Source organism: Bos mutus, chromosome 13 (assembly GCF_027580195.1).
Source record: "Bos mutus isolate GX-2022 chromosome 13, NWIPB_WYAK_1.1, whole genome shotgun sequence".
In the NCBI taxonomy this organism is placed as follows: Eukaryota; Metazoa; Chordata; class Mammalia; order Artiodactyla; family Bovidae; genus Bos; species Bos mutus.
In genome coordinates, this window is record NC_091629.1 from 31,230,248 (window position 1) to 31,251,090 (window position 20,843).

Genomic DNA, 20,843 nt, shown 5'->3' on the forward strand with positions numbered 1-20,843 from the left:
GCTAAAATTCATTCTATTAATATGTTTTGCTCAATATCCCCAAATATTGTCCTTCCAATGTGGGGCCTCAGGCCGCTTCCAGGCATCCTCCATTCCGGATGGCCCCTCAGTTGTTGCAGGTCCCAGCTGCGTCGTGCCACCTGTTTACTGCCCACAGCACTCATTTGTATGCCCTCCTCCACGGCATCGTAGTCCATAGTGTCGGAGCTGTTGTGCTAGGCTTGTAGGCAGAAGTGAGGATTCATTTCACTGCAAATGGGGAAGGACTTATGTTCTTGGAACTTACATACAAAGAGCATCTGTTACTTTTTAAAGAGAAACACCAGCCAACGCTTTTAACTTTTTTTACATTTTAAAATGTGAATCATTTTTGGCTTTTTCTTCATTCCTGAGTATGTTTTTACTTGTCATTATTTAATTTAATGTAAAACTTTGCAGTTGTGCCATGTTTACAGTTACCCACACTGAAATCGTTGTCTTCAGAGTAGCAACTGGGTGGTGGATCATCCTGCATTGCCGTTTTGTTATGATACCAGCCAAAACCTCTTTCACGGAAAGTCAGCCCTAATTTTCTGTGATGTACCTTTTCCTAGAACCTTCTTATGCGGTGGGTTTCTGTACTGAAAACCCACCTTTTTCCATGAATGTTGATGAGGATGCCAGCTAACCACTGACCTGAAGATAAATGGCGTTTTATTTTTTGTCACAGTGAGCGCTTTGGAAAATGAAATGCGTGATTGAAAACTAGCTTTTCTCCTGAGGTGAAGGGCCCCATGGCAAGTGATGTTGCATGGTGTGGGGCTGGCCAAAGCCTGTGTCCTGTGATACTCTCTCAATGTTGAGCCTGCAGGCAGAGACCTGGGCGGGGGGAGGCTGTGTTGGGCGTATTGGCACCAGCTTGCCACGAGGGGCCCCAGGTCTGATGTAAACCCTGTGGGTGAGAAAGGGTATTTTGAAGCAGTGGCGAAGATTGCTGAAGGACAGAATGCAAGTAAATCTCACCATTTTGAAGCATCTGGAGATGGATGTTCTCAGAACCAGTGTCAGAGCGTTCAGCTACTCGTGAGTCATCGGTGCTTCTTGCATCTTATAAGGCTTTGTTATGTGACCGGAAAGCTGATACTGATAGGGGATCAGCACTGGCTCTTTGGATAACTCAAAGAAGAGCAGTTGAAAGAGTTTTAACAGCTCAATCCCCGAATGCTCGCTTCTTAAGATAAGACCTGCTATGGACCAGCACAGGCAGCAGGGTGGTGGTGGGAGTCCCCAGTTGGTACTGCCGCCCCACCAGCAACTCAACTGGTCCCTGGCCACAGCCAGGAGTGCAGTGCTGGCATTCCTCCAGGACAGCTGGCATGCAAGCATGGGGGCTCATGGTGGGGGGTTGGGGGTGGTGGTGTGGGCCTCACCTCGGTGTGCTGGGGGCTGGTGCCCCATCTTCACTTTGAAGAGCTCGCAGGACTGTTGGGTGAAGAGGGATATGTTTTGGTTCATGTGCACACGTGTTGCACAGGAGTGATTGCTCAGAGGACTGGTCCAGCTGCAAAGGCACCAGTTCTCAGATTTCAGCTGGATCCCAGACACCAGCCTCGTAGGTCTTTCTGTGTTTACCCGGCTTTGCCACATTCTGCTCTCTGGCTCTTCCACTTTCTGTGTCTTTTTCTGTTTATTTTTTAACTTTCCTCACAAGGAAGATGATTAAGGAAAATATTTGGGATGAGTAAGTTCAATTCAGAGAATGGTAAGCATAGCCCCACTGTGGGGGAGGCTGGTCTCAGCAGGAAGGGGCCTGAGTCTGCCTGGCAGCTGTCTGGATGGCCCCCCTTTTCCACCGGCCTATGTGCCCCAGGCCATCAATGATCTCGTGAGTGTTTTGGGCAAATGCTGGCCGCTGGTATATATATCCTTTTAGGGTTCACATCTCACTGGATCCCACACACCCCGTGCAGATGTTCTGCTTGGGTGGCATTTCTAGTGTCTCTTCACACACTTCAAGTCACCAGGTCACCCATATCCTTTAACGGCCCCAAAGATTGTGGTCTCTCCTGTCCACGTTTCTCCTCCCACACACCAGCTGCTCTCACCACCTCCCTGTGGACAGTCTTCTTCATGTCACTGTCCTTGGAAACTCCCCACCTCAACAGATGCATCAGGCTCCTGGTGCCCACCATCCTGTGTCCAGCTGCAGGGTCTTCCTCACCCAACACTCCTGTCAAGTTTGCACTTAGTGTAAGGAGAGGTCCTTCTCCCGTTCATCCCTTTTAAGTCGGAATTGATGATACAGCAGTTTTTAAATAGCTGTAGACAGTGATCTCCTCTTACCTGGGAATATGTGCAAATAAAAAGTGAATCCTCAAGGGAAACTTTTTTGGATAAGTTGTATGTTTATAATTTATAGTTTATTCTTGCTTTTATAAATAAAGAGTAAATGTCATGTATCTCTTAGTACCTGTTTTGCTACTGATTTTCATCCTCAGTGTTTTTTAAGGTACTTTTCAATCCAAATGTGTTTATTTGTTCCCGTGTATTTAAAAGTCTACATTAAATGAATTTGACAATTCCCATTTTTCCTTTTGTTTGTTTGTTTGTTTGGATGGTTGCTTTTCTGGGAGTTGGTTTGTTTGTTTTCTGACCTCCTTGACTTTTGATGTAGTCTTTTTTAAAAACAGTTTCAGTTAGTCCTATTTTTCATAGTTCAGATCCTCCAGATTTATGATTAATTTCTTATTGCCCACGACAATTACACATAAGTCCCCAAATTACTAGATTGATTTTGTTTTATACTTTTAGCTGTTTTTTCATGTCCAGTAATTGTTTTTTAAATGTTTCTTGTTAATGCAGATGTATCTGGAGTCAGCTTTGGTGTTGTACTTCCTAGCTACTGGGGAGGAGAGGAGAACAGAATGCCAGTGGTGGGTGGTCTTTTGAGGGGGTAACGAAAATGTTTTGAAGCCGGCTGTGGTGGGGGTCACACAACTCTGCAGATACATCCACTTAATTGTACATTTTAAATCAGTGAGTTGTATGGTATACAAAAGGCATCTCAAAGCTGTGATATTAAAAAACATCATACCCATTTGTTCTTGTGATACTCAGGGCACAATAGCAAACTCGCTGACGTGTGTCCAGCTGCACAAGCGGGCTGAGAAGATAGCCGTGATGCTGATGGAGAGGGGACACCTGCAGGACGGGGACCACGTCGCCCTGGTCTACCCACCAGGTAAGAAACGGGGTTGTGCAGACCAGCCCGTGCCTGAGGGACCCTGCATCACACCCATCGGTGCTCAATGGCCTTGCTGTATTACCACCAAAATGGGCCCCGACCCCGGCCTGGCTCACAGGGTGGACTGCGTGCTGCGTGCTGTATGACTGATGATAGGGGCACAGACAAATTGGTATTTCAGAGACTTTTGTATCAAACTTTATTAGCTATCTGAGGCAGTTCATTTAATCAGTAGTTAAATACTTGACCACTGAGTGGATAATCAGGAAGTTGAGTTTAAAGACTCCTTAGAGGGATGACAGCAGTGAAGCCTCTGGGCTGCGTTGGCTTCCTGTGCCTGAGAGAACGGGGCTGCTGGGGGGCTGTCCCTGAAGTCTGACAGACGTGTGGGGGCGGCCCCGTGCCTGCCTGGTTGCTCCAGGTTGGTTGTCCTGCTGCTGAGTCTCACTGAAGACTGCTCCTCTCTCTGTGCAGGGATAGATCTCATCGCTGCATTCTATGGCTGCCTGTATGCAGGCTGCGTGCCCATCACCGTCCGTCCCCCACACCCACAGAACATCGCCACCACGCTGCCCACCGTGAAGATGATCGTGGAGGTAATGGCTGCCTGCAGGGTCTGGCCCGAGTGCTGGGCTTATAAACTACAGAGCCTGGGCTCCGGGGCTGGTGTGGCTGACTGTAGTCCCAGCGGTGGAGGGGGTCCAGCCTCTTTGTTCTAGGAGCTTGCTGTTTTGTTCTGGAATCAAGATAGCAACTTGTGCGTAGAGTTAGGGGCTAGAGAGCAGTTTTGCCACAATGCGTGGGAATCAAATTCACTCCCTAGAGAGGGCACCTCTCTGGACACTGGGCAATTCCCCACCAGCCCAAGGAACAAACCAAGAGGAGTGGGAAAGTCAGACATTTTAACGTTTCTTTCCTCAAGACTGAAAAGCAGCCTGTTCCTTCTTGAAAGTATAGTTTGTTTTAACTTTTTTTATTTTTATTTTTGTCTGGTGAAGTTTAAGAGGATTAGGGTAAGTTTTTCCCCTTAGAGGAGGAACCCCAAGGGGCATCACAAATAAATACTTGTTTGTAGTTGTGTCAGAGGACCTTCAGGGTTGTCACTGTGGCAGTAAGTGCTGAGGCTGTGTGTGGAGAGTGAGCGTTTCTGGAGGATGGGGAGGGTGTGGTGAGAGTGGGTAGTTTGGGTGGTGCTTTCTGAGGTGACGGCCACACAGTTGACACCACTCAGCTCTAGTAATTGCCAGGGCCTCAGTCCGCACGAGCTCTGCTCATGTGGTCTGTGGTCAGATTCCCAGTCACATGGACCTCCGTTGGCCCTGAATGAGGCGGCTGTGCACGCAGCCTACCCTGGAGCTACACAGCTTCCACGTGGTACACAGCTGGCACACAAGCAGGCATAGTCCCCTGTCCTTTACCCTCCTCCTCTCCGTGCCTTGTTCTCTGACCCTCAGGTGAGCCGTTCTGCCTGTCTGATGACAACACAACTGATCTGTAAATTGTTACGGTCCAGGGAGGCAGCTGCGGCGGTGGATGTCAGGGCCTGGCCACCTATACTAGACACAGGTTGGTTCTCAAACTCACCAAAAATGTCTGTTTGCTCATCTGCTTTTCCACTAAGTCAGAGATGCTAACAGCTTGTTTTCCTCTCCAGATGATTTGCCAAAGAAGCGGCCTGCCCAGATCTACAAACCTTCCAACCCAGACACTCTAGCTTATCTTGATTTCAGTGTGTCCACAACCGGGATGCTAGCTGGAGTGAAGGTGAGAAACAATCTGAGCAGTGTGCAGTTAGCAGGCCATAGAGTGATGCTTAATTTTCATTCTTATGTGTATAGGGCTCTGGTGGGGCCTGGCATCGAAACACGGAGAGAGGTATATGCATACGTGTGTGTTCTGGTCAAGCTATAAAATGCGTGACCATTTCAGTAGTTAGCTAGGCTGACTGATTCTTTCCAAATGTTCAAACAGTGTTTTTGTGTATAACCACAGCTTCACCAGCCCCTGATAAAGAAACTGCCTATGTTTTCCTTTCTTGCTGGTTCTCAGATCCCAGTATTCTATTATAAAACTCTGTGCACAGGAGTTCCTTGCATTTTTAACACAGGTCTCATTGTAACAGGCCAGAACGCTGCTTGTTGCTGTTGCTTTTTCCCATCAAAAAAAGGAACTAGTACGTGTGTCACCTGAGTTAGGACTCTCCTAGGTTAGGCAGGGTCCTCATCAAGATACCGTTGAGTTCTCTAGCCTCAGGAAGCCCTGCACCTATTATTCGTCTGATTGCTGAGCTTGCATAATTTTCAGTTCTCTTGCTTAATTTTTTTTTCCAATTTTGTATTTGTAGTAAAATACATGTAACACACACTTACCACTTAACCAATTCAAGTGTGTGGTTCAGTGGTATTAAATTCATTCACAGTTCTGTGCTGCTCTCAGCAGCACTCACCTTCATAACTCATCTTCTAAACTGAGACTCGCCTCTACCTGCCAGCTTTCTGTCTCTGCAATTTTGACTGTTCTAGGACCTTGTTTGCAGTCCATGGGGTCGCTAAGAGTCGGACACAACTGAGCAACTTCACTTTCACTTTTCACTTTCATGCATTGAAGAAGGAAATGGCAATCCACTCCAGTATTCTTGCCTGGAGGAATCTCAGGGATAGGGGAGCCTGGTGGACTGTTGTCTTTGGGGTCGCACAGAGTCGGACACAACTGAAGCGACTTAGCAGCAGCAGCAGTACCATGTTTACGTAGAATCATACAATATATGTCTTCTTGTGTCTGACTTATTTCACTTAGCATAGTTTCTTCAAGGTTCATCCATGTTGAAGTATATATCAAAATTCCTTTTTAAGGTTGCGTTAAGATTTCACTGTATGTGTTTACCACATTTTGCTTATCCATTCATTTTTCAATGGATACTTGAGTTGCTTTCACATTTTAGCTATTGTGAATCATGCTGCATTGAGCATGGGGTGTATAAATATCTCTCTGAAACATGGCCTTTAACTCTTTAAAATATGTATCCAGGAGTTGAATTGTTGGGTCAAAGGGTAATTTTACTTTTATTTGGGAGGGAATTGCCATACTCTTTTCTGCAGTAACTGTCCCACTTTACCTTCTCACCAGTGATGCACAAAGTTTCCAGTTTCTGTACATTCTTGCCAACACTTGGAATTTATTTTCTGTTGGTTTTTCTCTTTTGAATGTCTTCTTTTTCTGTGGCTGAGCCTCATGGCTTGTAGGATCTTGGTTCCCTGACCAGCGATTGAACCTGGGCCATGGCAGTGAAAGTCTGGAACCCTGATGATTAAATCACAAGGGAACTCCCTGGGCATTTCCTTTTTGTTTGTTTGTTTGTTTGAAGTGGCCTTCCTAATGTATGTGAGGTAGATCACACTGTAATTTTGATTTGCATTTCTCTGAGGATTAATGATACTGAGCACCTTTTGGTGTGTATTCTTTGGAGAAATGTTTATTCAACTCCTTTGCTGACTTTGAATTGATAGTTTTCTTATTGGTGTTGAGTTTTAGAAGTTCTCTGATACCCTTATCAGTTACATGGTCTGCAGATATTCTCTCCCATTCTTTGAGTTGCCTTTTTACTCTATGTAAGTGTTAGTTGCTCAGTCGTGCCCAACTCTTTGCGACCCCATGAACTGCAGCCCACCAGGCTCCTCTGTCCATGGGATTTTCCAGGTAAGGATACTGGAGTGGGTTGCCATTTCCTTTTCCAAGGGATCTTCCCAACCCAGGGACTGAACTCTGGTCTCCTATATTGCAGGCAGATTCTTTACCAACTGAGCTACAAGGGAAGCCTCTTTTACTCTATGGATAGTGCCTTTTGATGCAGAAAATTGTTTAGTTTTCATGAAGTCTAATTTTGTCTGTTTTTTTTTTTAACCAGTGCCTTTGGTGTCCTATCCAAGAAAGCATTTCCAAATCCAGTGTAGTAAACTTTTGTCCCACGTCCCATGTTTTCTTCTACAAGTTGTATTGTTTTAGGTCTTAAATTTAGAACTTTGATCCATTTTCTGTTAATTTTGTTTATGGTATTAGGTTAAGAGTGTAGCTTAATTCTTTTGCATGTGGATATCCAGTTTTCCAAGCACCATTTGTTGAAAGGACTGTCCTTTCATTGGATGGTCTTGGCATTCTTATCAAAAATACATTTGATCACCCCCACTTAGTTAGCATCATGCTCGAGAGTGAGAGGTTGAAAGATTTCCAGAGAAAAGGCAAGATTTCTTCTAAGATCAGGAAGCCACTCTTGTTCAGTATAGTGTTGGAAGTCCTAAGCAGAGAAATTAGGCAAGAAAAAGAAATACAAGGCATCTCAGTTGGGAAAGGAAGAATTAAAATTGTCACTTATTTGCAGATGACATGATGCTTTGTATAGAAAACACTAAAAACTCCACTGAAAACTTACAATAAATAATTCAGTAAAGTACAAGATAACAAAATCAATACAGAGAAATCTGTTGTATTTCTGTACACTAATAATAAAATAGCAGAAAGAGAAATTAAGGAAACAGTTTTATTTACAACTGCATCAAAAAGAATACCTAGGAATAAATTTAACCAAGGAAGTAAAGGATCTATATACTGAAAACTGTAAAATATTGATGGAATAAATTGAAAAGGGCAAATGAAAGATATTCCATACTTTTGGATTGGAATAATTAATATTGTTATAATGTCCATACTACCCAAAGCAATCTACAGGTTCGTTGCAGTCCCTGTCAAAATTCCAATGGCATTTTTCACAGAAATAGAACAAACTATTCTAAAAATTAGTATGAAACCACAAAAGACCCAAATAGCCAAAGCCTTCTTGGAAAAGATCAGAGCTGGAGGCATCATGCTCACTGACATTATAAGGCTACAGTAATGCCAACAGTATGGTACTGGTAAAAACAGACACAAAGACCAGTGACACAGAATAGCCCAGAAATAAACCCACATATAGTGTTAACTCGTTTATGGCAAAGGAGCCAAGAATATGCGATGGGAAAGAGCAGACTTTAAGTAAATGTGCTTGGAGGATTGGACAGCCACATGCTAAAGAATGAAACTGGAACAATTTTCTGCGTCTGTAAAAATGAACTCAAAGTGAATTAAAGACTTGAACATAAGACCTGAAACCATAACTCTTCTAGGAGAAAACATAGGGGTCAGCTCCTAGACATCGGTCTTGGAGATTTTAGTTTGACATCAATAGCAAAGGAAACAAAAGTTAAGCAAGTGGAACTACATCAAACCAAAAGCTTTTGCACAGCAAAGGAAACCAACCAATGAAAAGGCAACCTAGTGAACGGGAGGAAATATTTGCAAACCACATATTGATAATGGGTTAATATCCAAAATATGTAAAGAACCCGTACAACTTAAGAGCAGAAAAACAATTGCTTAAAAATGGGCAGGGGATGTAAATAGACATTTTTCTGAAAAAGATATACAGATGGACAACAGGTACAAGAATATATGCTCAGCATCACTAATCATCAGGGAAATGCAAATGAAAACCACAGTAAGCTATCGCTTCACACTTGTCAGGATGGCCATCATCAAAAATACAAGAGAGAACATGTTGATGAGGGTGTGGAGAAAGAGAAACCCTTGTGCACTGTTGGTGGAAATGTAACCTGGTGTAGCCACTATGAAAAACAATGTAGAGGTTCCTCAAAGAGTTAAAAATAAAACTACCATATTATCCAAAAATTCCGCTTCTGGGTATTGATCTGAAGAAAATAAAAACACTAACTCAGAAAGATGTCTGCACCCCAGTGTTCATAGAGCATTATTTTACAATAGCCAAGATATGGAAACAATATCAGTGTCCGTTGGCAGATGAATGGATAAGAAAAATGAGACATGCCTGCCCACTCACCCACACCATCTATAAGCACACAGTGCAGTATAATTCAGCCACTAGAAAGAAGGAAATTCTGCCATTTGTAACAACATGAGTGAACCTGAAGGACATCATGCTAAGTCAGAAAGACAAATGCTATGTGATCTCACTTATATGTGAAATATTTTTTTTTAAAAACCAAGCTCATAGAGAAAACAGATTGGTGATGGGCAAAAATAGGTGCAGGGAGCCAAAAGGTACAGGCTTCCAGTTATAAATAAGGGCTGTGGATGTATTGTACAGCATGGAAATGGTAGTTAATAGTGTACTGTGTTGCGTACTTGGAAGTTGGTAAGAGAGTAAATCTTAGTAGCGCTCTTCATTAGACTTACTGTGGTGATCATTTTGTAAGACATACACATATATATGTTGTGTACCTGAAACTAGCATAATGATGTAGATCATTTATACCTCAATCAATCAGTCAATTGTATGTGAAGTCTAGGGAAAAATAAATTAATGAAAAAAATTTTTAAAGTCATTTCACCATGTATGTGAGGTTTTATTTCTGGGCTATCTATTCGATTCTGTTTTTCTCTGTGTCTGTCTTTATGCCACTACCACACTGTTTTGATTACAGTAGCTTTCTACTAAGTTTTTAAATCAGAAAGGGTGAGTCCTCTGACTTTGTTGTTCTTTTTCAAGAAGCATCAGTAACATTCAGAGAAATCCAATCAGATGACCAAGAGCTTTTATTAGCCAGCTTGGGAAAAGAGATGAGACACACCAGGAGTGAGGGCCTTCCGTCCTAGCATGTAGGATCCCTGTCAAATTCTGCCCAGATGCTCTGCGCTGGTCCCTTTTACAGTTCAGCTCTGGGTGATGTGCACTCCACACTAACTTGAGAAGTGTCTAAGACCATGAAGTTGGTTAAGTTTTCTGGGCTGCTTTTACTTTCCTGTTCCTCTTAGATTAGTTTGGCTAGAAAGCATCTGTGAAAATTGATGTTATTAGATATAATTTTTCTATATTTTAAAAGAATTCACATTCCATACTGACTGTTGTGGGACTGGCTGCTGCCTTTAAAGAAACTCTTAACTGTAGCTATGCTGAGACTGGACTTGGGTTTCAGTCAAATGACAAGCTTATCTCACTGCACAAATGGGTGTGACCTTCAGCGAATCTTTACCAACAGGAGTTGTGCGTCCAATGTGCTCTGCTGGTCCCTCTGCTGCATGACAGGTGCAGGGCTGGGTCTGGAGGTGAAGCACGAGTCAGGTGTTGTCTCTGCCTGGAGAGGGCACATGATTGGTCACATGTCCCCATGTACTGTACAGGCTGTGGTGGGGTCGCAGTCGAAGCCACCATTCAAATGCAAGACGTCCTGACCTCATGGGCTAGAGTTACTAGACCAGGAAATTTTGCTTGTGGCTTACTCACTGAAAACGGGAAGACTATTGAGAACCCACAGCCTACCCTCTCCTAACGGAACCAGAGCTTGGCTACAATTGTCCTGTCTGAAACCACCCTTAGCATTGGTGTCTGGTCCAGTGCGTTCTGTGCAGCCTGTGGTGGTGCAAGAGTCCTGAGGCTGGGCTGCAGCTCTGGCGCCTGACACAGCCTTGCTGTCTTGCAGATGTCTCATGCAGCCACCAGTGCCTTCTGCCGTTCTATTAAGCTGCAGTGTGAGCTCTACCCCTCGAGAGAAGTGGCCATTTGCTTGGACCCTTACTGTGGACTTGGGTTTGTCCTGTGGTGCCTCTGTAGGTGAGTTTTCTCTGTATCTCTATGATATAAGTAATAATCATGCATGCTTTTTCAGATCACCTGTGAGCTCAGACCTGCTCATGGGAGGGGGCTGCCTGCAGGATGTGGCTCCCTCTCAGCTTGGCTCTGCATGCTGGTAGCCAGGTAGCCACACTGTCCAGCGTCTGGAAAGTTAGTCTCTGTAAAATTTGCTGAAACTAACAGAGACAGCATCTGGGTCCGCTCTGAGAAGCTGTCTGTTGGGAACCTGTTTTCCAAGCAACTCCCAGACCTTGGGCTTGCTTCTTATAGCTCCAAATCTTTGCATATGTCCCAGGCCTAGAACTGTGACCAGGGGCATCCAGGCTCTTTCCTCCTCAGCTTCTCCCTGACTCTAGTTGGGGGATGCTGGGAGCAGGCTCCTCTCCCCTCCTGGCAGGTATCAACAGTATGTATGGAAAGAATGAATGTTTATTGGCATTTTTCTCTAATTGTACATATATGTTCATCGTAGAAACTTTAGAAAACACAAAATAATATTAAGAAGAAAATTAAGCTTTCCATAAGTATACAACCTAGTGAAAGTGAAAAAAAGTGAAAGTCGCTCAGTTGTGCCCAACTCTTTGCAAACCCCATAGACTATACAGTCCATGGAATTCTCCAGGCCAGAATCCTGGAGTGGGTAGCCTTTCCCTTTCCCAACCCAGTTCTCCTGCATTGCAGGCAGATTCTTTACCAGTTGAGCCACAAAGGAAGCCCAAGAATACTGGAGTAGGTGGCCTAACCCTCCTCCAGTGGATCTTCCCAACCCAGGACTCAGACTAGGTTCTCCTGCATTGCAGGCAGATTCTTTACCAACTGAGCTATCAGGGTGATTCCACTAAATACACTATTAGCATTTTGGCATATAGTCTTTCAGATTTTATTTTCTAATATAGTGTACTACTTTTTATTAACATTTTCAAATATATGCAAGTATTTTAAGTGTGTAGAAATGCTATAACAAACACCAGGGCCCAGCAGCCAGCTTCACATGGACTGTGTTTTGCCAGTTTTGTGTCAGGGTGATGGAAGTGTTCTAGACTGCATTGTGGTGAGCATTGTATGACTCTGCAAATTTGTCAAAGTTCTTTTAATTCTGTGCTTCAAATGGTTGGATATATGATATGCAAATTATACCTAAGTAAAACTTGTTTTGTTTTAAAAGAAAACTCCTTTCCTTGAAGTAACTGAGGTATATGGCACAGAACCTTCCCTGCCCATTCAGGAGGCTAGTGTGACACCACAGGGCAACATGTGTTATCCTGAGTTGTACAACTGCCTTGCTCAGGGTGCCCAAATTGTGAGAGTTATCAATTCTTTGTATGTTTTATCAAATTAATAATCTGAAATCATTGAATTATAAATGTATACCTTTATATTAGTTACCAGAATGTATTTTTTCTCTTTTTTCCTGGTCAACCATTTTTTATTTTAATTTTTTTTATTTAGGTTTTCTTTTTCAGAGCACTATTAGCTTCACAGCAAGATTGAAGGGAAAGTGCAGAGATTTTCTGTTCCACCCCACCCCCACATGCACAGCTTCCCCATTATAAGCATCTCCCACCAGAGCATATGTTTTTTACAAACTAGGAACCTACCTTGATGTATTATCATCCCAGAGTCTGTAATTTACATCAGAGCTCACTCTTGGTATTGTAGAGAGCCCAGAAACAGACTCAAGTAAGTACAGTCCTTTGAGCTTTGACAGACGTGCAGAAGCAGTACAGCCATACAATGACCTTTTCAGGAGATGGTGTTGGAACAACTGGACATCCATCCCCGCCCCCTGCAAAAAAATCACTCTACACAGAGGCTTTGTGGCCTTCTCAAAAATAGATCAAAATACATCATATACTTAAATGTGAAACATAAAACTATAAAACTAGATGATAACTTGGAAGAAAATCTAGATAATCTTGGGTTTGGTGATGACTTTTTGACATACCTCCAAAGGCTTGATCATGAAAGAAATAATTGACAGACTGACTTTATTAAGATCAGTTATCTCTGCTCTGCAAAAGGCACTGTCAAGAGAATGGGAACAGGCCAGAGACTGGGAGAAAATGTTCCCAAAGTGTTTTTAAATTGTTCTGTTCTTTTTGAAGTTAAGATCTAAACTGAAATAGTTGAGGTTTGAGAATTTCGCAGGAAATAATTTCTTCCCTGTAAGCAACCTGCTATTATTAAGTTGGAAAGTATAATAGACAGTGCCAAGAATTCAGTATTGGTTAATAAATGAAACAGCAAGCAATCAACTTTTGTTGGATTGAGACCAAAAAAAGGCAAGTAGAAACTTGGTGAATCAGGTTTTCTGTTGTCCTGTATTAGGATTTAATAGCTTTTTTATTAATGTTGACTTCCATTTACAGAAGTGAAGACAGAGGTGAAACTATGCTTAATTTCCACAAATGTGCTTAGTTTCTCCAACCTTGAACTCCACCCCATGGACCCCACCTTTTCATGCCCATAGCAGTCTGATCAAGCGAATCTTTTATCCTGATGTGTATTCTTAAGAAAGCTAGTAATAGGTGATTTGCATTTTGTTTTCTTCATTTTGGGTCTCCTTATGACAGGATTTAAAAGGAAAATGCTGATAACAATATGGAAACGATAGATTGTCATAATTAAGAAGTGTATCGTTATAGGGTGTTTATGTACATTTTGGTTCCCTAACACACAGGACTCCAGTGTTGTTAACTGAGCTTGGTGTGTGCTGGAAAATGGGATTCCATGGTGACAGAGAAGTGTGTAAACTGGAGCTGGAACAGAAGCCAGGCAGGGGTTCTAGTTCAGGTGGTCCAGTTCATCCTGATTCACGAGTGGGTTGAATAACATTCAGCGCTCATGGAAAACTCCCAAGCCGTGTTTCCTGGTGGATAATTATGACTTGTATGGTGCACGATGTGCAGGGTTGTTAGATCTTGGGCTGTTACCTGGCACTGATCCAATTTTGGCCAGGATTGTTCTTTTAACATCCATTCAGCAGAGGTAAATTTTTCATTATTTTTATTTCTTCCTGCTTAATGCTGCCTTGAGGATTCTCATTGAAGTTGGCACCTGAGCTAAAAAGAAAGCTCTAATTCAGGATCATTCCACACATGGTCTGTAGGCTGATTCTGGAGTGCCACATTGCAAAGGGCAGAGGGTCCGTTGGTGCCTATGGCACTAAACACCAAGGAGTCGTTCACTTGGGGGCTGCCGCTCGTGTTGGTGTGCTCAGGGGCAGGGATCTCCCTTAGCTCTCATGGCCCCTGGAAAGAAGACGAGAGCTCCAGGCACAGTCACAGGACCTGTGTGTGTGAGGGGCAGCCCTGGTGTGCTGTAGATCTAGGCTTCTCTTCAGACCCCAAGTGTGTATTCTTGAAAAGCTGATTGGTTAGAATTGAGGGAACAAGTAGGGCATGCCGGTTTCTCAACCAAATGGAAAAACTGGTTTTAAAGCACTGCAGTATTGTATCGGATACAAGAACTTTGGATAAAAGCGTGTTTTCACAACTGCAGGGCTTGGCTCCATTTGTGCAGGAGTGTTGTTGGATCCATCTGACTTGCAGTAAGTAGCTGTTTGACTAGGATGTCAGTATTGTAATACAGATGTATTTGCTGTTGTGCTGTTTGATCTCTTAAATAACCACCATATTATAAAGTGATCCTTAAAGACCTCAATCAGTTTCCGAAGGACAGATCTTAGAGAAAAATTGACAGAATTTTGAGTGTTACAATTATTGGAATGGCCTCTTACTGAGTTTTATAAATGACTATGAAAATAATTTTTATACGTTTCCATAGGGCTCCAGTGGAATGTGCAGTTTTGCATCTTAGGTGAATAACAAAACTTTTACATTAGCAGGATTTCAGAGGAAATATTTGCAAACTTTCAAAGGAAAGTTTGGGGTATTAGAATCCTTTATCCTGAGACCAGGATGTACCGAGACCTGTCAGTATATCCTCAGAAGTCTTGGATTACCTGGTGGCTCAGATGGTAAAGAGTCTGCAGGCAATGTGGGAGACCTGGGTTCAAGCCCTGGGTTGGGAAGATGCCCTGGAGAAGGGAATGGCAACCCAATCCAGTGTTCTTGCCTGGAAAATCTCATGGATGGAGGAGCCTTTTGTTCTTATGGGTGGGGCCATGCTCAGTAAATCTTTAATCCAATTTTCTGTTGATGGGTGGAGCTGTGTTCCCTCCCTGTTACTTACCTGGGGCCAAACTATGGTGGATGTGGATGTGATATTGTGGATGTGACTGGTGATAGAAGCAAGGTCCAATGCTGTAAAGAGCAATATTGCATAGGAACCTGGAATGTCAGGTCCATGAATCAAGGCAAATTGGAAGTGGTCAAACAGGAGATGGCAAGAGTGAACGTTGACATTCTGGGAATCAGTGAACTAAAATGGCCTGGAATGGGTGAATTTAACTCAGATGACCATTATATCTACTACTGAGGGCTGGAATCCCTTAGAAGAAATGGAGTAGCCATCATGGTCAAAAAAAAGAGTCCGAAATGCAGTACTTGCATGCAATCTCAAAAACGACAGAATGATCTCTGTTCGTTTCCAAGGCAAAACATTCAGTATCACAGTAATCCAAGCATATGCCCCGGCCAGTAACACTGAAGAAGCTGAACGATTCTATGAAGACTTACAAGACCTTTTAGAACTAACACCCAAAAAAGATGTCCTTTTCATTATAGGGCACTGGAATGCAAAGGTAGGAAGTCAGGAAACACCTGGAGTAACAGGCAAATTTGGCTTTGGAATACAGAATGAAGCAGGGCAAAGACTAATACAGTTTTGCCAAGAAAATGCACTGGTCATAGCAAACACCCTCTTCCAACAACACAAGAGAAGACTGTACACATGGACATCACCAGATGGTCAACACCAAAATCAGATTGATTATATTCTTTGCAGCCAAAGATGGAGAAGCTCTATACAATCAACAAAAACAAGACCAGGAGCTGACTGTGGCTCAGATCATGAACTCCTTATTGCTAAATTCAGACTTAAATTGAAGAAAGTAGGGAAAACCACTAGACCATTCAGGTATGACCTAAATCAAATCCCTTATGATTATAGACTGGAAGTGAGAAATAGATTTAAGGGCCTAGATCTGATAGAGTGCCTGATGAACTATGGACAGAGGTTCATGACATTGTACAGAAGACAGGGATCAAGACCATCCCCATGAAAAAGAAATGCAAAAAAGCAAAATGGCTGTCTGAGGAGGCCTTACAAATAGCTGTGAAAAGAAGAGAAGCGAAAAGCAAAGGAGAAAAGGAAAGATATAAGCATCTGAATGCAGAGTTCCAAAGAATAGCAAGAAGAGATAAGAAAGCTTTCCTCGGGGATCAATGCAAAGAAATAGAGGAAAACAACAGAATGGGAAAGACTAGTGATCTCTTCCAGAAAATTAGAGATACCAAGGGAACATTTCATGCAAAGATGGGCTCAATAAAGGACAGAAATGGTATGGACCTAACAGAAGCAGAAGATATTAAGAAGAGGTGGCAGGAATACACAGAAGAACTGTATAAAAAAGATCTTCACAACCAAGATAATCACGATGGTGTGATCACTGACCTAGAGCCAGACATCCTGGAACGTGAAGTCAAGTGGGCCTTAGAAAGCATCACTATGAACAAAGCTAGTGGAGGTGATGGAATTCCAGTGGAGCTATTTCAAATACTGAAAGATGACGCTGTGAAAGTGCTCAATCAATACGCCAGCAAATTGGGAAAACTCGGCAGTGGCCACAGGACTGGAAAAGGTCAGTTTCATTCCAATCCCAAGGAAAGGCAGTGCCAAAGAATGCTCAAACTACTGCACAATTGCACTCATCTCACACGCTAGTAAATTCAGTTCAGTTCAGTTGCTCAGTCGTGTCCGACTCTTTGCGACCCCATGAATCGCAGCACGCCAGGCCTCCCTGTCCATCACCAACTTCCAGACTTGACTCACACTTATGTCCATCGAGTCAGTGATGCCATCCAGCCATCTCATCCTCTGTCATCCCCTTCTCCTCCTGCCCCCAATCCCTCCCAGCATCAGAGTCTTTTCCAATGAGTCAGCTCTTTGCATGGGGTGGTCAAAGTACTGGAGTTTCAGCTTTAGCATCATTCCTTCCAAAGAAATCCCAGGGCTGATCTCCTTCAGAATGGAGTGGTTGGATCTCCTTGCAGTCCAGGGGACTCTCAAGAGTCTTCTCCAACACCACAGTTCAAAAACATCAATTCTTCAGCTCTCAGTTTTCTTCACAGTCCAACTCTCACATCCATACATGACCACTGGAAAAACCATACCCTTGACTAGACGGACCTTTGTTGGCAAAGTAATGTCTCTGCTTTTCAATACGCTATCTAGGTTGGTCATAACTTTTCTTCTAAGGAGTAAGCGTCTTTTAATTTCATGGCTGTAGTCACCATCTGCAGTGATTTTGGAGCCCAAAAAAATAAAGTCTGACACTGTTGCCACTGTTTCCCCATCTATTTCCCATTACTCAGCTCTAAAAAAAGAATGAAATAATGCCGTTTGCAGCACCATGGATTGATCTACAGATTATCATGCTAAGTGAAATAAGCCAGAGAGAGATAACATATGACATTGCTTATATGTAGAATCCAAAAGAAAAAAGATACAAAGGAGTTTATTTACAAAGCAGAAATAGACCCACTGACATAGAAAACAAACTTATGGTTACCAAAGGGAAAAGTGGTGGGGAGAGGGATAAATTAAGAGTTTGAGATTAACATATACACACTATTATATATAAAATAAAATAGGTAACGGGAACTATACTCAATATTTTGTATTGCCATATGAGGAAAAAGAATCTGAAAAAATACATCTGTGTGTGTGTATAACTGACTCACTGTGCTGTACCCTACGAGCTAACAGCTTTGTCAGTCAGCTACTCCATCCAGGCGTCCCTGGGGCTCAGATGGTGAAGAACCCGCCTACTGTGTGGGAGACCTGGGTTCAACCCCTGGGTTGGGAAGATCCCCTGGAGAAGGGAGAGGCTACCCACTCCAGTATTCTTGCCTGGAGAATTCTATGGACAGAGGAGGCTGGTGGGCTCCAGTCTGTGGGGTCACAGAGCAGGATGTGACTGAGCCTGCACACAAGAGAATGCATGTATTTTCCTTAGTTCTTTTTTGGTATTTATTTAGATTATTTTGAGTGAAATTATAATCCTATTCTAGTTGTCTTAGTTTTATTTACTCCGAATGTCAGTTTTCTGAACTCAAGTTGGGCATGCTTTTCTTCATTTGGCTGTTTAGTACACATGTAGGCTGCATGGCCTCTGTTGCAACCCTCTTCTCTGCCTGTTGATGTGGCCACGGAAGACAGTACTGCAAGGACTGAGGGCCAGGTCCCAGTGAAACTTCGTTGCTAAACCAGACAGCATCCAGTTCGTTAACTGCTCTTCCGAACTTTCAGACCTTTTAACCAAAATTCAGTCCTATGTTTCCTACTGTGAGATTCAGTTTGTTAGTGTAGTAGCTTTTAGAGAAACCTACCAGCATCGTAGCTTTGAGATACCTCACTTAAGTGCTCAAAATGACAGTAACTGCAGATCATAGTTACATAATTCTTTTGTATTGTTCAGAATGTTTTCATAAACACCTTTTGTTTTTTATTTAAAAACACCGAGAGTAGAGTTGATGTGACTGTACCCTCTTGCAAATGGAAGCAGATGTTTCTCAGAGGCCAGTGGATCCCCCTCCTCCATCCTCGCTGAGCCCTCCCGTGTCTCTCTGCAGCGTGTACTCTGGGCACCAGTCCATCCTCATCCCACCAGCAGAGCTGGAGACCAACCCTGCCTTGTGGCTGCTTGCTGTGAGTCAGTACAAAGTCCGGGATACGTTTTGCTCCTATTCAGTGATGGAACTGTGCACCAAGGGGCTGGGATCACAGACAGAATCCCTCAAGGTAAGCAATGCAAGAGTGCCTGGAGCATTGCCAGCATCCTGGGGAAACACAATATTGGAGGGCATGGAAGAGGTGTGGTGGGGCAGCCACTGTCACCTGAGGATTTACAGAGTTGCTTCTACATGAAAACCTCGTTTTATACCATGAATGTTTTCCCACTGCCAGAGTTAGAGATCAGAACATATGTTATTGATGTCTTTAATTCTGTTCGGGCTGCTCGGAGTGGCCTGAACTGCCTTTTTAATTGTTGGTAGATTCAGTTTTATTCCAGTGATGAGGTTACAGTCATAGGTCTTAATTTAGCCACTCATTTCGTTTTTCTTGAAGACTTTGATTGGTATATCTGGGTCCTAACCAGATTTCATTTGTACAGTTCAGTGAACAGTGGTTTGGTTTTATTTGTTAATATTCAATTACCAGTATGTGATAGCCGAGGACATCTGGGTAGACATACCATAATGTTCAAGTAACTAGGAGAGAATAATTGTAAGACCTATTATTGTTAGTATTCCAATTGTTCACTGTTTCTATGCTCATATGTGAGAGAGAGAGAGAGAGAGTGTGTGTGTATACCCAGGTTATATTTGTGTGTATGTATATATACATACAAATTACCTATATACTTGGCATTAGTAAAGCAATGTATTTCTCTCTCCTGGATTTTGTTTCCCTATTCAGATCCAGTGCATTAAGCTTGAATGAGAAAGCAAAATGCATGGTAACTTTGATATTAAGCTACAGAAATAAATTATTATTTCTTCAGTTCAGTCGCTGAGCCATGTTGGACTTTGCGACCCCATGGACCGCAGTACGCCAGGCCTCCCTGTCCATCACCAACTCCCAGAGTTTATCCAAACTCATGTCCATTGACTCAGTGATGCCATCCCACCATCTCATCCTCTGTCGTCCCCTTCTCCTCCTGCCTTCAATCTTTCCCAGCATCAGGGTCTTTTCAAATGAGTCAGCTCTTCGCATCAGATAGTCAAAGTTTTCAAGTTTCAGCTTCAACATCAGTCCTTCCAGTGAACACTCAGGACTGATGTCCTTTAAGATGGACTGGTTGGATCTCCTTGCAGTCCAAGGGACTCTCAAGAGTCTACTCCAACACCACAGTTCAAAAGCATCAATTCTTTGGTGCTCAGCTTTCTTTATAGTCCAACTCTCACATCCCTACATGACTACTGGAAAAACCATAGCTTTGACTCTGTGGACCTTTGTTGGCAAAGGAATGTCTCTGATTTTTAATATGCTGTCTAGGTTGGTCATAACTTTCCTTCCAAGGAGTAAAGTGTCTTTTGATTTTATGGCTGCAGTCACCATCTGCAGTGATTTTGGAGCCCCCCGAAATTAAGTCAGCCACTGTTTCCACTGTTTCCCCATCTATTTCTCATGAAGTGGTGGGACCAGATGCCATGATCTTAGTTTTCTGAATCTTGTGTTTTTAAGCCAACTTTTCCACTCTTCTCTTTCACTTTCATCAAGAGACTCTTTAGTTCCTCTTCACTTTCTGCCATAAGGGTGGTGTCATCTGCATATCTGAGGTTATTGATATTTTCTCCCAGCAGTCTTGATGCCAGCTTATGCTTCATCCAGCCCAGCATTTTGCATGATGTACTCTGCATAGAAGTTAAATAAGCAGGGTAACAATATACAGCCTTGACGTACTCCTTTTCCTGTTTCAAACCAGTCTGTTGTTCCATGTCCAGTTCTAACTGTTGGTTCTTGATCTGCAGATAGGTTTCTCAAGAGGCAGGTCAGGTGGTCTGGTATTCCCATCTCTTTCAGAATCTTCCACAGTTTATTGTGATCCACACAGTCAAAGGCTTTGGTATAGTCAATAAAGTAGAAATAGATGTTTTTCTGAAACTCCCTTGCTTTTTCTATGATCCAGTGGATGTTGGCAATTTGATCTCTGGTTCCTCTGCCTTTTCTAAAACCAGCTTGAACATCTGGAAGTTCACGGTTCACGTACTGTTGAAGCCTGGCTTGGAGAATTACTTTCCTAGCGTGTGATGTGAGTGCAGTTGTGCTGTAGTTGAGCATTCTTTGGTGTTG

The 20,843-nt window shown here is 42.9% G+C and overlaps 1 protein-coding gene across 1 annotated transcript in view; it reads left to right on the forward strand.

Annotated features, from left to right (window-relative positions):
* The window catches only part of DIP2C (disco interacting protein 2 homolog C), a 292,751-nt gene that overhangs the window by 248,016 nt on the left and 23,892 nt on the right, over window positions 1–20,843 (forward strand). The window contains 6 exon segments of the mRNA XM_070381226.1: window positions 3,097–3,220; window positions 3,698–3,819; window positions 4,678–4,789; window positions 4,878–4,987; window positions 10,711–10,841; window positions 18,620–18,788. Coding sequence (XP_070237327.1) covers window positions 3,097–3,220; window positions 3,698–3,819; window positions 4,678–4,789; window positions 4,878–4,987; window positions 10,711–10,841; window positions 18,620–18,788 — 768 coding nt within the window.